We start from the raw sequence: 14,601 nt of genomic DNA on the forward strand, positions 1-14,601 counted from the left end.
TTATACCACCCAAAGAAGTACTATGCTATCATCTCTTTCCAACATAACTGACCTTCAACAACTTAACGACAGCTCACTATGTTCTATTCTGTTACGCGGTTCCACTTCACTCTCTTACTTACAAAACTGTAATATATTCGACATAGTTCATACTTACATCCATTGTACAGGAAGATTCATTTAGCGATAGATACCAACTTGTACTGTCTATTGTTAATTTTCTTTTATCCATTTTGTATTTATGTATGTCATTATGTCTCTTTGTTGTATGTGTTGAGTAGAAGGCTTCATATAAGCAATCGCTTTCTGCCTTATACTCCATAAACATATACGAATAAAATAAAAATAATCTTGCCTCAGTATTTGAAGTTAGGAAATTACCATTGCAAGCTTAGTTCAAGCATTCTATCAAAAACATTATTACAAATATGAATCAAAGCAGCAATTAAGCTGACAAAACATACCTACTTGTAATGTTCTTTTTTAAACATTTCAAATGAATTCTGCTACTAGAATCTTAGGCCCTAAACAAAGGACAACATGACTTTGATGGCACTTCAAGGAAATCCGTTTTTTCATGAGTCTCATGAAGGCTGTAGGGACTTGAAATTTCATAAAGTTTTCTTGTCCTAAATTAAACAATTAACCATCTAGTCCTGGACGTAGGTTACATGTACAAAAACTAACCGTACCTTAGCTTTCTTCTTGATCTGTTTGAGGAGAGGTAGGACACTGTGAGGGCCCGGCTGGGCCATGGGTCCATGGGAGAACTTCCTGAGGGGGGGCCGGTGGAGCTGTCTCAGCTTGATGGGTCCCATGTGTGTCGGGAAGAACGGCTGGCGCAGCTCAATGGCTGGGGTGGAGTGCTACATGAACAAAACATGCTAACATTAATCATCATAACTCACAAAATGTACATTCTACAATGATACTAATGATACAGAAAAACTGGTCCATTTGGTCTCAATCAGAATATTAAGTTATCAATTTTTAATCACATGATTCCAACAAACATATGATGATGATCCACTGTACTCTGCAGCTCAGGTAGCTGTAGAAACAACCTATGGTTGCATTCAAGAACTTTTACTCAAAGACAAACAAATTTTGCAGTTCCAACAAAACTTGCTAGGGGCTATATATACAAATATGGAGTGCTAAAACACAGAACAGAACATGCTATCATCATAAGGCACAAAATGTAAATTTTTCAATGATACTAATGATACAAGAGAACTTAAAAATTATTAAGTTCCTGTTGTCTTTTGGTGTTCTTGTCCATTTGTTAACCTTTAGCATGCTAAGGTAGTCATTTGGTACCAAATTTGTATTCGTAATGGGGTTCTGCAGCAGGGAGAAGGTTAATCAGAATCTAAAGTAAATTATGAATCTTTCATCACAGATTCCAATTCCGACATAAGCTGCTAGGGGTAACATTCACAACAAAGCACATTTCCCCTACTACAGATCAGTTGGTTAGCTACTAGTACTAACTTATATCTGCTTACTACCTTAACCAGAAGTTATGTTAGTTTCAATAGGTTGCAGAAGAAAAGATGTGATAAGTCTGTTACTTACCTGTACTAGGTTCCCACCCATGCTGGCCCGTAGTGTTGTCTCCTGCAGACTGTGTTTAGGGTCGTAGTACTCATCATTGGACAGGTTCCACGGGTCTTTCTGCTCGTTGTGGGACACGTTGGACTGCAAAGGAACAAAACATAATTCTATTTTGAGTCAACAGCTCTGTGAATACAACATAACCCACACTTTTGTTGTTGTTTACTAAGTGCAACATGTTCCACTGTTCTGGACTCCAATAAGCAATTCATCATGGAATAACTTAATAAGAATACTTTTAATTTTGATATTTTTCTTTGTTAGATTTCAATCTTTTTCAGCACTGGGTTGATCAAAATATGTAGTGCCCTTTTAGCTTGAACATGAAAAACATTCTTGTTTAATTTTTCCTTGAATCCAAAAACGAATGATGTTAAAAGAAAATAAACAATCAACACAACAATGGAACAGGTGAGTTGCCAGGAAAATCAGTATAGAAGTCAATGTTATATTACTGTACAGTATCAATTATGATCTGTGCATCTCCAATATATCTTCCAAAAGCTTACCTTCTTTATAGATATATGATGTGCTTTTTGTCTTATTCAATGTGCCTTTTTCAACTTCAAGAAGGATAAAGCAACAAACAGAACAAACAGAGAAACAAACGTTCCAAACATTGTAACATCTCAGTCCATCCTATGGTGAAACCTTTCAGATCATTGCTGTCTTCTTTTGTTATAGAAAAGTTGTTAGATCTGTACTAGTTCTATATGTTTTGTAATCAGTTGTTGTGTTCACAAAGAATGGTCACATTAAAGAAACATCATACAAACATTCTTGATCCATGATTTTGGTAGCTTTGAATTTTCAAACAAATCTGGTTTATGGTAATGAATCAAGAAACAATCGCTAACAAGTGTCCCTACAACTTTTACCATTTCTATGTTAACATGAGAAATGTGTAAGCTTAAGCAAACATATCTGAATGGCAGACAAGGTTTCACTCCAGAATGGAACAGATATGTCCTAGTCTTTAATTTACCACATTTTTCTTTTTCTTCCCTGGTTCCGACAACTGCAGAAAAAACACATGCTTTGTTGGTCTGATTCCTCCGCAAAAAAATCAAATCAACGGTCACTGTGAAATGTACACTTAAATTTGCAAATCATCTATAAATCAACGATAAAACCATGGTACTTTGAAGAAAATCAGATTTAAACATTTTCAGTATTATATCACAATATTCCCCAGGTCTGTTTCAATGACGGGGACATGTTTAATACTGTGCAACATGATGAATACAAAGTAATATAAATGATATATGAAAACATTTAAAATGAATATATATTTCTAACAACATACAAGAGGGCCAACTCTTCATTTGGTTGCCCATCAAACCAACTGAAAATATACATAAGTTACAACGAGAAAAAAGTCATGAAAAGACATAGAGTGAAGTAGACGGACATGTGGTTAGAGCTGTGAAGGTTTAGACAGTGTTAGTAACACGAACAACCAAACCTGGTCGGACTCCGGCTTGGTCAAGCCTCTCTTTTTCAGCAGTAGGGTGGACTGGCGAACTTCCTTCTTGTCCTTAGAGGGCGTGTCGTCTGGTAGCGGGTCGGGGTCATCAGGAATTCCGAAGATGATGTTTTCGTCGTTGGGGTCAAGTTTCATGACCTTTGGCTTCGGAATCTCCTTCATATTCTGGAAAAAAATATGGAATGGTGCATTTTTTGGCCAATTTAATATGACTTGTATCAAGTAAGACATGCAAATTACATTATCACATGATGCTGCAGTTTGCTTGGCTGACATTAGGGATATACATTATCTCCTAATATGGCATGACCGTATAAAGATACCTCCTATGATGACATGGTCATAGATTGATATTTCCTAATATGGTATGACCATACAAAAAGACCTCCAACTTAAGCAAAGTCATACACAGGGATCTCCCTAAAGACTGGAACAGTGGCGCTCCTCCATCCTGTTCTAATCCCAGCTCCATCCTGTTGATTTTCAAAGTTATTTCTTCCAATATTTCCCCAGCAAAGCCTGTAATTTTGCTAAAAACTGGAAATTTCAAATGCAAAGGCAGCTGAAGTTGTAGGAAATGACTCCATTTCTGTCTGAAAAAGGCAAAATGCAACAGCCGGTCTCCTTTTGAGGGGTGTGCGCACCTCCCCCCTCCCCCCTCGCAACATGTATTCTGTGCCTGGCACCCTCCCCCCCATCCTGCTCTCTATTTCTGGGGAGATCCCTGCATACAATGATGCCTTCCAATAAACATTTTTTGTAGTATGCAAACATTGAAAGGCATACAGCACAGAATGACAGTCATCATTGACTGATGGTGACACATTCTGGCTCCGACCATGGGACACACATCTTAATGTCTCTACTAGTACTACCATGGAACAACTCATCAATATACAGGTGTGTCCGTACATGGTAAAGTGAAGGTTAGAAACTAACGTTGACTCTTGTAACACTTGAGTAAAATGCCCATACCTGTGGATCCCAGATGATGTCATCCTCCCAGTTCCCATAGACCAGCTCAGGGTTCTCCACAGGGAACAGTGAGTACCACTGCTGGTCATCGTCTGGGTCTACTCGACATGGACAAGAAACGTGCTGAGAATCTATCAATTTCTTAAAGACATCATCCTACACTTGGTGTTAAGGCCACACCAATTTGATTTGTTGCTTCTCAGATTTTTTCAGAAAAAAATTGGAGTGACGGGGAAAACAAAAATATAAATAATATTTTTTTCAAATAGTCTGGGGTGAAGATAAGGGTTTACATACCATAAAGAATAAGAGGATTATTCAAATTACACCTTTGTATGGCTCATTTTATGCAATGCACCCTTTCTTTGATCTAGTACTATAATTTCAGTAATAAAATTACCTTTTGCCATGTAATATATGGATTGATACTGAGAAATAGTTTTAATAAATGAAAAATTAAATCAATTATGATCAATATGACCACACTTTTTAAGTACATTCAGGCCTTTATAATCTATTTTGGTGGCTACTGAGTTTTACAACTGAACAAATAGTAAAATTGTGAGTTAAAAATTGTGAATGGGAATAGTGACCCAATTTTTTTTTTTTCAAAATGGGAAAAACAGGACAGGCTATTCCGAGAAGCAACAAATTAAATTTGCGTGGCCTAAGTAATAGTTGTTGAGACATGTGACGGTTGGTTCACTATCTAATGAGTGGATGGCTCAGCAAAGCTTTTTTAAGGCGCAAAGATAACGAGGAACGGCCCTAATCTCACTCACCTTGCTGGTTCTTTCCTGATGATGTGGAGGATACACTGTTTGGAAGAGTCACACTGATGTTTAAACCTGTAACAACAATGAAGATAATACAAACATAAAACAATCACTTTAAATCTGTCCACTCTATCAGTATTAGCAAATTGCAACTTTTATCATTGTCCTTCGCAGACAGAATTTGATATTCATATCTTCCTCTTCCATTTAGGGGAGAGGTTTTTGTGGGGGCATCTTTTACTCCCTATAGAAATCAGCACTTCTTTCATGAGTAAGGGATTGTTTGGCACATTTGTATTTGAGTGTTTTCTCCTGTATATTCCCCTTTATTACCTTGTTGTGAGCTAAAAGATTGAGCAGTTCTACTGGTGCTAGTAGGGATCCATCCCGCCATAGCTGCAGATTTGGACTGTAGTACTTTATCCTTAATCTGCTCCCCGTCCCACACTATATCATCCTCCCAGGACCGCTGTGCCACCATGTAGAAGTACTCCTCTTCTGGAAACTCTGACTTTGGAACCACCTCTGCTTCTTCTGAGGTTTCCATGTCTTCCGGCTGATCTTCTGTCTTCTCTGTAGTGTCATCTTTCGGTGGCTCCGGTTGGGAGGGTTTTGGGGGTTCTTTTGACTCTTCTCTTTCGTCATCACCTTCATTGCCACTGTCACTGTCAGAATTCTGTAACAGTTATAAAACAAATTGGTACTATTGCATTGCATGTAACTGTCAGTGACACTTTTAACTTGTGAAAGACAGTGGGTGCAATCTGAAATGTCTGAATCTTCAGAGGATTTACCCAGTTGATTAAATCTATTTTGTATCATGTAATGTCCTACCTGGATGTGTAACATTATTAGGCATAGATAAAGAAAAGTTTGGGGGTGTCCCTGTGGTGAAGTGGTCTGCGCCTCTGCTACTCTGCCACATCTGGTTCAAATTACTTTTTATAAAAATGGTACATACTTATGAAACAGTATGGAAGTTAAACACACTCCACTGCCAGTGGACTAGCCCCCTGCTGCAGTGATTGCACCACAGTGTGGCCCCAGGGCTATGAAACGGAGATGGGCACTGCCCAATACATCAATTATGGTGTGGGAGGATTTTAACTAACTAAAGAAAAGTTTGAATGTAAAAAGTGGAAACTCACCTGTGCCAGTTTGAAGCCGTAGTCAAAGTCCTCCCCAGTCTCAGGCACCCCCAGCATGTCGTACCAGTACCTGGCAGGGCCGAACCGCCACTCAGGGATCTCTGGTCTGTCATCGTCCTGCGAAGCCTCCTTCCTGGCTCCTGTGTCGGGTAAAGCTTCCATGGGACGCATCATTTTCTCCTATGGAATAAAACAGCCCATTTATTAAAATACTGCAAGGAACGATCGATGGTAGGAGGAGCCGTGGGAGGCCAAGAAGGAGGTGGGGGGAAGACATCCGTGACTGGACGGGTCTCCCACTGACGGAGTGTACCCACAGAGCCAGAGACAGGAGAGAGTGGAGGAGGCTGATACTGGACGCTACCATGGTCCCCGACCCTCAGGCATGAGGATGGGACTAGGTAAAGGTAAAGACTATGTACAGTACAACAGTCTAACATGGTTTCTACGTAACTGAACAATAGAAAAATAGGAGGCATACAAGGCATACATGTACTTTCCTCATTAGGATTTACATGCTTGTAATCTCCAGGTAGCTGCACTTTGAAAAAAAAAGGTAGGGGGCCCAAAATGTTCCTACCTCGTCATCAGACATCCACTGGTCAGGAGGAGGGATGGGGCCGTAGTCAAATTCCCACTCATAAAAATCCTCCAGAGATTCTTCTCCCGTCGGCCGCCGCCGTTTTCTTCTCCGCTTGGCACCCCTCCAAATCTGCGGCAAGGACGATGGTTTCCCCGGCCCAAACAACTTGTTGAATCTAAGAACCTATGTGTGACACAAAGTATTCAAATACTGTTAGGTCTTCAAAGTATAGCCCTAAAACCACTAAGTATTCATCTCAAAGCAAGTGGATATATAACAATATCATATTATAACATACCAACATAACATGTGACAGCAACGACTTTCATGCATATGTAATAAAAGTATCTTATCACAACAGATTATTCCAGTTTCTTACCTTTCCATGTCTGAAGTGCGGAAACAGAACTGTGACCTCTGGCAGCTCTTTTTCTTTAAACAAAGCGTCCTTCAGACTTCCACCATTGGGAGATTTCTCTATGGACCTTCTTTTCTTCCAACTCGACTCCGGAGAGCTATCAGATGCCCTCCTTTTGCCATCACCCTTCTCTACTAGATTATCTTCTGCTTCTTTTCTTGAAATATCTCCATTTGTACTTGTAGGAACAAATGATGGTAGGATGATCCCAGCATCAGCAAACAGCGAGTTCCCAGTGTCCCTTTCATCAAGAGGGGATGTTCGACCTTTGAACTCCTCTACAGGAGAGCTTCTGGAGTCCATTTTGGTTGCCTTGGTAACCAGGCTTGAGGCAGGTGGGGGCATGAGCTGCCTGTCTGTTGTCTCTCCCTCATCATCGTAGTCATCATCATCATCAGATGTTGAGTCTGAACCTTGGTATTTAGAACATTGTTAAACATTATGATTTCAAGGAGGGGATAAACAGTATTCATTAGTAAGTTTCATATTCTTATTGCCATCAGCCCTTAATCACTGCTGATAAAATAACTTTGAAAATGAATATGACAAGAATTTACATGGTCAAAAAAGTTACAACAGATAAAATCTGTAAGACTATATTTGCTACTTTAATATACCACTACAGTTAATGTGCATCTCTGGTGATAAAGTAAGATGAACGAAAGGTTTATCAGGGCCAGGTTTACATGTTTTACTCAGAAGAAGTTGTAAGGATAGACAAGGAGTTTTCTTTCAATGTTCTTATTCTGGTGGAGGGAGCTTAGCATGAGTGTCATCCTAGGTAGTTTCAGGCTATCCCTTCACCAATGGAAAACCTGGAACTAACTCGAATGGCACTTAGGTAAGAGGGAACTTTCTTGTCTAGATTAAGAGATACTTGCAAGTAATATACATGTAATTTTTATTTTAAGACTGATAACACACTAGTAATTTATCTACTAAGTAAATGTACCTGGCTGGGGCACCTGAAGGGAGCCCATGGACTGTCTGACTTCCTGTTCATCAACAGCTTCATTGATGTCGGAATAGTCCACAGCACTGGGGGAGTTCAGCACCCAACCTGGAAAACATGACAACATATAAAATGCAAGGAGGTTCAAGAATATTTTTGCAATACATTTTACAATATCTACCTTTTTACAGCCAAATCAAGAAATGTCATTGCCAATAAACTCTAGGCAGTTACCAGCTATACATTTGCGACAGGAAGGGTTGACTTGCCGTCATAATGTAAAATAAAAAAGAAGTTAGTTGATTGTGATGTCATAATGTTACATTAGAAAATTGGGTTTCTGAAGAAAAAACTATCATGAAATGGTTGTAGCTACAACACTTTAGATACAACACTTTCCACGCCAGGCTGGAGGCCTGCCCGTCTTAGCCTGGGACCTCCTCCCCCCCCTACTTTGCCCCTCGCGGGGTTATCTGGGGGTTCAATAAGTTGAAGTTGAAGAAGATATATCATTTTGTATATGTTGCACTTTTTGGACAGATAACAAACACAATGCAGGATTTAGAGACAGAGCTAGAACTTTGTCCCAACACAAAAAGTTTGATCTGCAAACTTTCATGCTAAGCAGAATTCTTACCACTGGAGCTTGTCTGACTGTCCTGTTCATCATCTCCATAGTTATCTGTATCTGCTGTGATCTCCTGAACCAGGCTGCCAAATCCTCCAAGGGAGTTCAACTGATTCAAATGTCGCTTGGATTCCTGCGGCAAAGCAAAATACTTAAGTATTCAACGTCATCCAAAACTAAATCGAAATAATGTCGACATATACAATGTACATATAACAGATACAATGTAAACATGGTTACAAATTCTCTATGAAACAATCTACTATAGTTTGCTAACAGTGTGTGGGAAGCAGAAAATAAACCAAAATCTTACCTGGTCCAAAACGTCGTCATCTTCAAGTTGCCCCTTCTGATCAATGTTTCCAAACAGAAACCCGGTCAGAGACAGGGGCGGCTCACGGTCGTCTTCGTCCCCAGAATCCATCTTGACAGACTAATGCTTCCGTAAGGAAGAGTTACATATGGTCTTGGGTTCGTCTTAAAACATCCATCTCGTTGTAGGGTTTCAATTATATCTATAAATCACATAAATTCGTCATTTAGCCGCAGACGATTTCTACTTTTCGACGACTGGCCGCCATGTTGGCTTCTGCAGTGAATATAAATAGCGTGTAATTTGAAGACAACAATACACATAGTTCTTGAAAGCATCAAATCAGCATGATTTTAACATAATCATTAATATTATAAGTATGAAGCATTCAAAAGCATCGATTTGTTTATTCATATGTTTAAATGCTATAGTTGTAAATATTAAAAGGTATTTTTATTCAGACGATGCCATCGTATCTGCGGTCTTAAATGGCGCACTATGTTTTCCAGTTCAAAATTGAGGAGAGGGAAAGAGAGGAAGGACATGCAGAAGTTGTGCTCCAATTTTCCAAGATTTTGTGGAAAATCTGACGGCAGAGGTGAATCAACAAGCAATATTCGTAATCCCTACAGTACTTAGAATTGTGTGTGTGGCTATAGATTCATGTTAAGTCTCCCATACTTTGCATGGAGCGCATCTTCTGGGGTATCGAAGATACGCATAATTTGCCAGTGCCAGGTGCAGGACAATAATATATCATAATTTTCCATGTTGTGATTTGTACCGCGCAGTCAAGTTTATCTTTCCTTGCAGCATAAGATGTCGACACAATTCCCGAATCTCCTGCCTCGCGTTAACGACCCCCTGTGGTTCAGCTTGGACAAGCCCTGCGATGATGAGAGTGAACTACATCAGATGGAACAGGCTCACAAGTCATGGGTAAATACCAAGGACATTAAATACATATTGTAATGTGTGGAATTTTTTTATACAAGCCAGTAACACAAGTTTTTGAAGTAATAATGGAAACATTCATACAAAAATTGTTTCAAGGCTCAAATTATAGAATCTGTTTCGAATGAAAGTTCGTCTGTGGTCACGGTAATTGACATTGACCTGTTATAAAGATTTTATACGCTATTTCTGAATGCAAAGTAAAGTTACCAACATGTTTTCGATCAGTTTTCTGGTCCTTCTCACGTTGAAATGAATTACACGGAATTCAGACCTGAAGTCCATGTCACTTTACCTGAACAGAAGTGTGACATCTGTAACGGGCCAAAGTGACAGGCAGTCGGCATTGGTCCCTGTTTCGGTTGAGGAATGGGTCATACCAACTTGAGAATGAAAAAGCACGTTATAAGTACAAATGTACTTTAGTTTTCGTATGGAATTATGAAATCTTTGACATAGAATCTGTTTTGTATTTGCAAAAGTCAAAACATGATAACAAGAAAATACATTCATAAATGTAAGTTTTGTCATGCATAATTTGCTCCTTGTATTCACAGTTGGAAAGCATTGCAGAGAAGGACAATGATATAGTTCCCATTGGGAAGACAGCATCAGAGGTAATACATTTAGTTTGATTTTTCTTCCATCGTTCACATCGTTAAGTACATCCTTCCATCAAAATCGAATCAGCATGGCCTAAGCTGGTTGAAAAACAGCGTAGGGGCCAAAATCACAGCACAGGCATACCGAATCATACATACAGTCTAACTATGCTAGTCTGTAGTCTAATGTTACATAATATTATGTCCTGTTGTCCTCCAGACCCATGATGATGATGAAGATGATAACGAGGGAGATGACGATGACTACGAAGATTCTGATGATTATGATTCTGTGGATGACTTTGATGGACCGTTAGAAACAGACATGGGAGAGTCAGACTCGGATAACATTGATGGACAGGCACACAACTGACCATCAGGTGGCTTCTTTGTGTCCAGTTCAGTTGGAGAAAATGTTGATCAACTTAATGTTCTGTTGGTTTGATCATTTGTTTTACCGAGTTTAGTCAAAAGTTGTTTCCTTTTCATGCAACTTTGGTTCGTTCAGTTTGTTTTTTCAAAGTGGAGTGTTGGAAGGTTTACACATTTTGCTTTACAACACAGGTGATCTATTTATTTGACATGTTGCAACATTGATCAAGGAGCAATATATTAAACTGAAATTGTATATGTATGTATAGGGGTGGGACAGCAAGAAGAAGTGGGGTTGGGAAAAGCATCAAATGAATAAATAAAAAGTTAGTGTAAATGTGATACTACAACATGTATGTGCCAAGGACCCTTGTAAATTGATTATGCATGTAACATGATTTTCATTATGATATCTGATATATTATGTTATACAGAAAAGGGCCCAGTGGATATATGGGGTAGCATGTGTCTTGTTACAGTCACTTTCTACTTGGAATACTTAATGTCTTCCCATTTAGTCTCATCCTGACCTTCGTTCTGTCTTCCCCTCTGACTTTTATTTGCAATTTCAAACATAACATGGAAGTATTTTTGCAAATACAATGTGCATGAAGTTACTTTTCCCCATAACTTCAGTTTGGCAATAAAAAGTATACTCCGTACATTTATGGTATGCTATGCCTAAATGAATAACAAGACAGAGGAGCAGAGGTCTTAAAACACAGTCAAGGACACAGATTGCAGAAGCCCATCTATCTTCCTTGGGAGTTATCATTAGAGTGGAAATAAAAGCATGGGCTGGATTTTAAGTGGAGTCCAACTGCACATGAATGCAGACATATCCGTGCTCGTAAAACGTGTGCATTTGCTGACCCAACTAGCTCCCCTAATTGGTACCAATTTTCTACCTCCCTAATAACTACTCTTTTTTATACGTTTCAAACTGCTCGTTTTAGTCATAAAAAGCACTAGGGGCTCTTAGCCGTGCCATTCTATTTTATGTCCTTGGAGTTGCCACTTAATCTGACTGTTGCATTTGAGCTAGTTCTCTTGTTCCATAAGCATGCAATACTTTAACATCCTCCGGGAGAACTCCACATTTGGCAATGGTTCAATAGTACATGTTATATTAGCATGTACATGAGTTGAATGAAGAAGTTTACTAATGGAACTCTGTGGTTGAACTGTTTAAATCTTGGTATGCAAGACAGGCCTTCTACATTGTTCTCTAACACTAGCAGACTGTGAGTTTGGATACCATTGTATCTTGATGTAAGGCAACAAAATTTAGCTGTGACCATGGCAAGTGCTATGTAGGAGGGATTCTTCATAATAAAACATTGCATCTTTTTTACTGCTTGGGTCAACAGACCTCTATACTGGTGTGTTATGAAACGTTCCTCACAGTAATGATGCTGGGGAAATCAAAAGGTATATATTGCCCTCTACTGCCCAAATAAGAGAATCCGATGATGCCTTTAATACTGCCATGTTTCCATTTCATCTGGAGATATTGCAACTGTATAAATGTACTCAACTTTTCCCTCTCACCTTTAATCTTTGAGAACTTTTTCTCTGACTTAGATGTATTACTCCACTGAGAGATATAACGCAGTCACTTGCTTCTCTCCAACCAGAGGTTAGGCTTCAGCTTGTTTTTGATGTCTTTTTAGGCATTTTCATCAGGCTTTCTATTTTGTCAAACTGGCTGGCAGACAAAAAGAAAACGTGATAAAATAGAAAGCCGGATAAAAATACCTAGAAATCCGTCAAAACAAGCCAAAGCCTAACCTCTGCTTGGATAGTTGTCACTTGTTAAGTTTTTACGGCTAGTTGTACCTTAATGATAATCCTCACAGTTTGTCTCTTATTGACCTGGATAACTATCAGTACTATTACTCACAGGATGATTGTGCTTTCATCACTCAGCTTTTGCAATTAGGCAGACACAAAAAGGTCCCCGCTGTCTATTGCTTTTAAGCCCCATTACTGCCGCTCTTCTGAGTTCAGATGTGCAGATACAAGTTCGAACTGTTGATTGCAGATACTGTACATGCATTTGCAAGCTAACTACATATTTTATAATACTGTAAATGAATTTAAGTTCACATGGTTTTCATTTGCGGTAGGGAGAAAATGGAGTGTTCGCTGTGGTTTTAAGTTTGCGTTTGTGTGAATAGTAGACAAGGAGGTAGGAGGGCAAAAAATGTTTGCGCTGGTTTTAAGCTTGCAGAGAAGAACTTACCACGAAAAAATTGCAAACATTAAACAACCGCAAACATTTCTGCAATTTGAGCAATTTTGACATTTTTTAAGGCTAAATTGGCTATTGTACTAATCCTGGTGTGACACATGTGCACATTATATTTATTATGACTTATGTCAAAATGAATTGTACTTTTATAAGATGTACAAAATTGGTATCAGGACATTGACCGAAAATCTATAATGTGCAAAAGTAAGTTGAAAAGAAAGCAGTGAATTATCAGTAACTTTTCATTGACACATCAACTTTATGTACAAAGTGACAGGTAACAAATATCCTATTCTCATTTTCTAGTCATATCATGCAATTAGAAGAAAAGAAGTTGGATTAATCAATACAATACGATGACAAGTTATGTATATAATCATGTACTGTAAAGAGAGATAAGATTGTTCCTTCATTGTGTTCATCCTGATTTATCTGGTACTCTTCATACATACCTGGAAGTAATGAATAAAACAGTGTTACGTAGTCTTGTTTTAATGCCTCTTCCTGGATTATCGTGAGAGGATTACTGACAGGGATAGAATCCTGTGATTAATGAGCATAGGGTATGTAGTGCAAGAGGGCTGTTTCAGTAAGTTGGAATGACAGGAGATAAGAAGACAAAAACAAGAGGGCCTAACCCATACACCACTTTTTCTTCCACCAAAAATTTAAAAAAATTAAAACCACAACATGAGATATCAAAACTGGAAGTCATGCTACCATACCATGGAAAGTCACCAGGGGCCCATAATCTAATCATTTCATTTTGCCAACATACATGATACCAACTACTAGTAACTATCCATGACTTCTTGAGTTATGCTGTTCACAGAGACACAGACCCAAAAACATAACCTTCTTAGCAAAGGTAAAAATGACTTTGAATGCAGAACAGAAATAGCAAGGGTTGCATTGCTAGAAACTTTGTATGCTGAGGAGAAGTTGGGGTTTTCAGCTAAATCTGGTATTGTAGCTGAAGTACTTCGCCTGAATGCAAATGTTGTGCTATATGGGGCCATGTGGCACTCAAGTAGTTCCATGCATTTTAAGTTGCTGATAACACACTCTCCTGAGAGTTTGACAGTTTTGAAACTGAACTTCTTACAGCTGCAGTACTGGCAAGAATTGCCAGGCAGTAGGTACATGTAAAACAGGGCAGATCATAGATTCAAATACATTGTCTAGGAAATGTTTCTGTAACGGGCTGGCTGATAAAAATGTCTTCTCTGGTATAAGCTTTCTTCTTATCTATCCTATTCATAATGGTAAACGTCCAAGTGTCGGGTAAATTTGCATGAATATTGGGAGCTGGATCGAATTTGTGAGCTGGGCTGATTTAATTAACTTTAACACTATAAGGGTTGAAAGCATGGATGAGCAACTTTATTCCCGTATACATACTATTAGATAGAGGCTTATAAAAGCTCTCGTAAAGTTATGCATTTTGAACTTATATAAGATGTAGGTTTGAATTTGACTGAGGGTTACAGAAAGTGCATGTGATATGGCTCTGTAAGCAAATT

The 14,601-nt window shown here is 38.8% G+C and overlaps 2 protein-coding genes across 4 annotated transcripts in view; one reads left to right on the top strand and one right to left on the bottom strand.

Moving 5' to 3' along the window:
* LOC136436815 (transcription initiation factor TFIID subunit 1-like) overlaps positions 1 to 9,185 on the bottom strand; it is a 28,773-nt gene extending 19,588 nt beyond the window's left edge. The window contains exons 1-13 of one of the 3 annotated variants that reach the window (XM_066431161.1): positions 8,897 to 9,185; positions 8,593 to 8,716; positions 7,956 to 8,063; positions 6,965 to 7,416; positions 6,583 to 6,768; positions 6,003 to 6,182; positions 5,188 to 5,530; positions 4,861 to 4,926; positions 4,079 to 4,176; positions 3,083 to 3,268; positions 2,603 to 2,635; positions 1,579 to 1,701; positions 693 to 866 (exon numbers count right to left, since the gene is read on the bottom strand). In XM_066431161.1, coding sequence (XP_066287258.1) covers positions 693 to 866; positions 1,579 to 1,701; positions 2,603 to 2,635; positions 3,083 to 3,268; positions 4,079 to 4,176; positions 4,861 to 4,926; positions 5,188 to 5,530; positions 6,003 to 6,182; positions 6,583 to 6,768; positions 6,965 to 7,416; positions 7,956 to 8,063; positions 8,593 to 8,716; positions 8,897 to 9,007 — 2,184 coding nt within the window. In that variant the 5' untranslated portion in view covers positions 9,008 to 9,185. Of the gene's footprint in view, positions 1 to 692; positions 867 to 1,578; positions 1,702 to 2,602; positions 2,636 to 3,082; positions 3,269 to 4,078; positions 4,180 to 4,860; positions 4,927 to 5,187; positions 5,531 to 6,002; positions 6,183 to 6,582; positions 6,769 to 6,964; positions 7,417 to 7,955; positions 8,064 to 8,592; positions 8,717 to 8,896 lie in introns of all 3 variants that reach the window. The other 2 variants (XM_066431160.1, XM_066431162.1) reach the window with 2 other exon arrangements.
* A 219-nt stretch (positions 9,186 to 9,404) lies between these two features.
* Positions 9,405 to 13,561, top strand: LOC136436822 (anaphase-promoting complex subunit 15-like). Its single transcript, XM_066431174.1, has 4 exons — positions 9,405 to 9,494; positions 9,710 to 9,835; positions 10,408 to 10,467; positions 10,673 to 13,561. Exons 2-4 carry the CDS (start codon positions 9,716 to 9,718, stop codon positions 10,823 to 10,825), a joined length of 333 nt encoding a protein of 110 aa, XP_066287271.1. The 5' UTR covers positions 9,405 to 9,494; positions 9,710 to 9,715; the 3' UTR covers positions 10,826 to 13,561.
* Positions 13,562 to 14,601: the final 1,040 nt, after the last annotated feature.

Source organism: Branchiostoma lanceolatum, chromosome 6 (assembly GCF_035083965.1).
Source record: "Branchiostoma lanceolatum isolate klBraLanc5 chromosome 6, klBraLanc5.hap2, whole genome shotgun sequence".
In the NCBI taxonomy this organism is placed as follows: Eukaryota; Metazoa; Chordata; class Leptocardii; order Amphioxiformes; family Branchiostomatidae; genus Branchiostoma; species Branchiostoma lanceolatum.

Coding starts and splice junctions, on each gene's coding strand:
- LOC136436822 (XM_066431174.1), top strand. CDS start 9,716: ATGTCGACACAATTCCCGAATCTCCTGCCTCGCGTTAACGACCCCCTG. Junction 9,836..10,407: donor AACAGGCTCACAAGTCATGG/GTAAATACCAAG, acceptor TTGTATTCACAG/TTGGAAAGCATTGCAGAGAA. Junction 10,468..10,672: donor TTGGGAAGACAGCATCAGAG/GTAATACATTTA, acceptor GTTGTCCTCCAG/ACCCATGATGATGATGAAGA.